Source organism: Geospiza fortis, unplaced genomic scaffold (assembly GCF_000277835.1).
Source record: "Geospiza fortis unplaced genomic scaffold, GeoFor_1.0 scaffold11, whole genome shotgun sequence".
Lineage (NCBI taxonomy): Eukaryota > Metazoa > Chordata > Aves > Passeriformes > Thraupidae > Geospiza > Geospiza fortis.
Genome location: NW_005054304.1, coordinates 1866279 through 1866866, shown reverse-complemented (window position 1 = coordinate 1866866; position 588 = coordinate 1866279). Strand labels below are relative to the sequence as shown.

General features: G+C 53.6%; 1 protein-coding gene across 1 annotated transcript in view; it reads left to right on the top strand.

Annotated features, from left to right (window-relative positions):
* Nucleotides 1-370: 370 nt before the first annotated feature.
* The window catches only part of DCLK2 (doublecortin like kinase 2), an 80427-nt gene continuing 80209 nt past the window's right edge, over nt 371-588 (top strand). The window contains exon 1 of the mRNA XM_005418203.2: nt 371-586. Within this exon, the coding sequence (XP_005418260.1) occupies nt 371-586 (216 nt within the window). The remainder of the gene's footprint in view (nt 587-588) is intronic.

Sequence of the window (588 nt, the reverse complement as noted above, 5' to 3'; positions counted from 1 at the left end):
ATCAGCTTGCTCAAAGCCCTGTTCCACCAGACCTGGAATGCTTCCAGGGATGGGGCAGCCACAGCTTCTCTGGGCAACCTGTGCCTCACCATGGTCATAGGGAAGAATTTCACCCCAATATCCAATCTATCTATCTATCTATCTATCTATCTATCTATCTATCTATCTATCTATCTATCTATCTATCTATCTATCTATCTATCTATCCAACACCTACTCTCACTTTGAATCCATTATCCCACGTCCTATCTCTACATGCCCTTTAAAGCAGTTCCACCAACAAATGACAGGGATGCCCAGTTTTCTGTTCCCCGGGATGTATTTTGGGCTGAGGGCCGTACAGAAGGAGCATTTTTAGCGTTTTAACGCAATGACTGAGCCCCGTAAAGCCGGGAGAGGGCTGGAGGGCAGCTCCGCGGATGCGCCTGAGGGGCGGATGGCCCTTGGAGGACCACCAGAAGGGCAGCGCTACCCAACGGGAAAGCTGCGCCTCCAAATTCTCCTTTCCTACAAGAGCCCCTTTCCCTTCCCGCTCCCCCCCTTCCCACGGCCGCTCCCGCCCCCGCGCCGGACGCGCTCCGAGCTGGC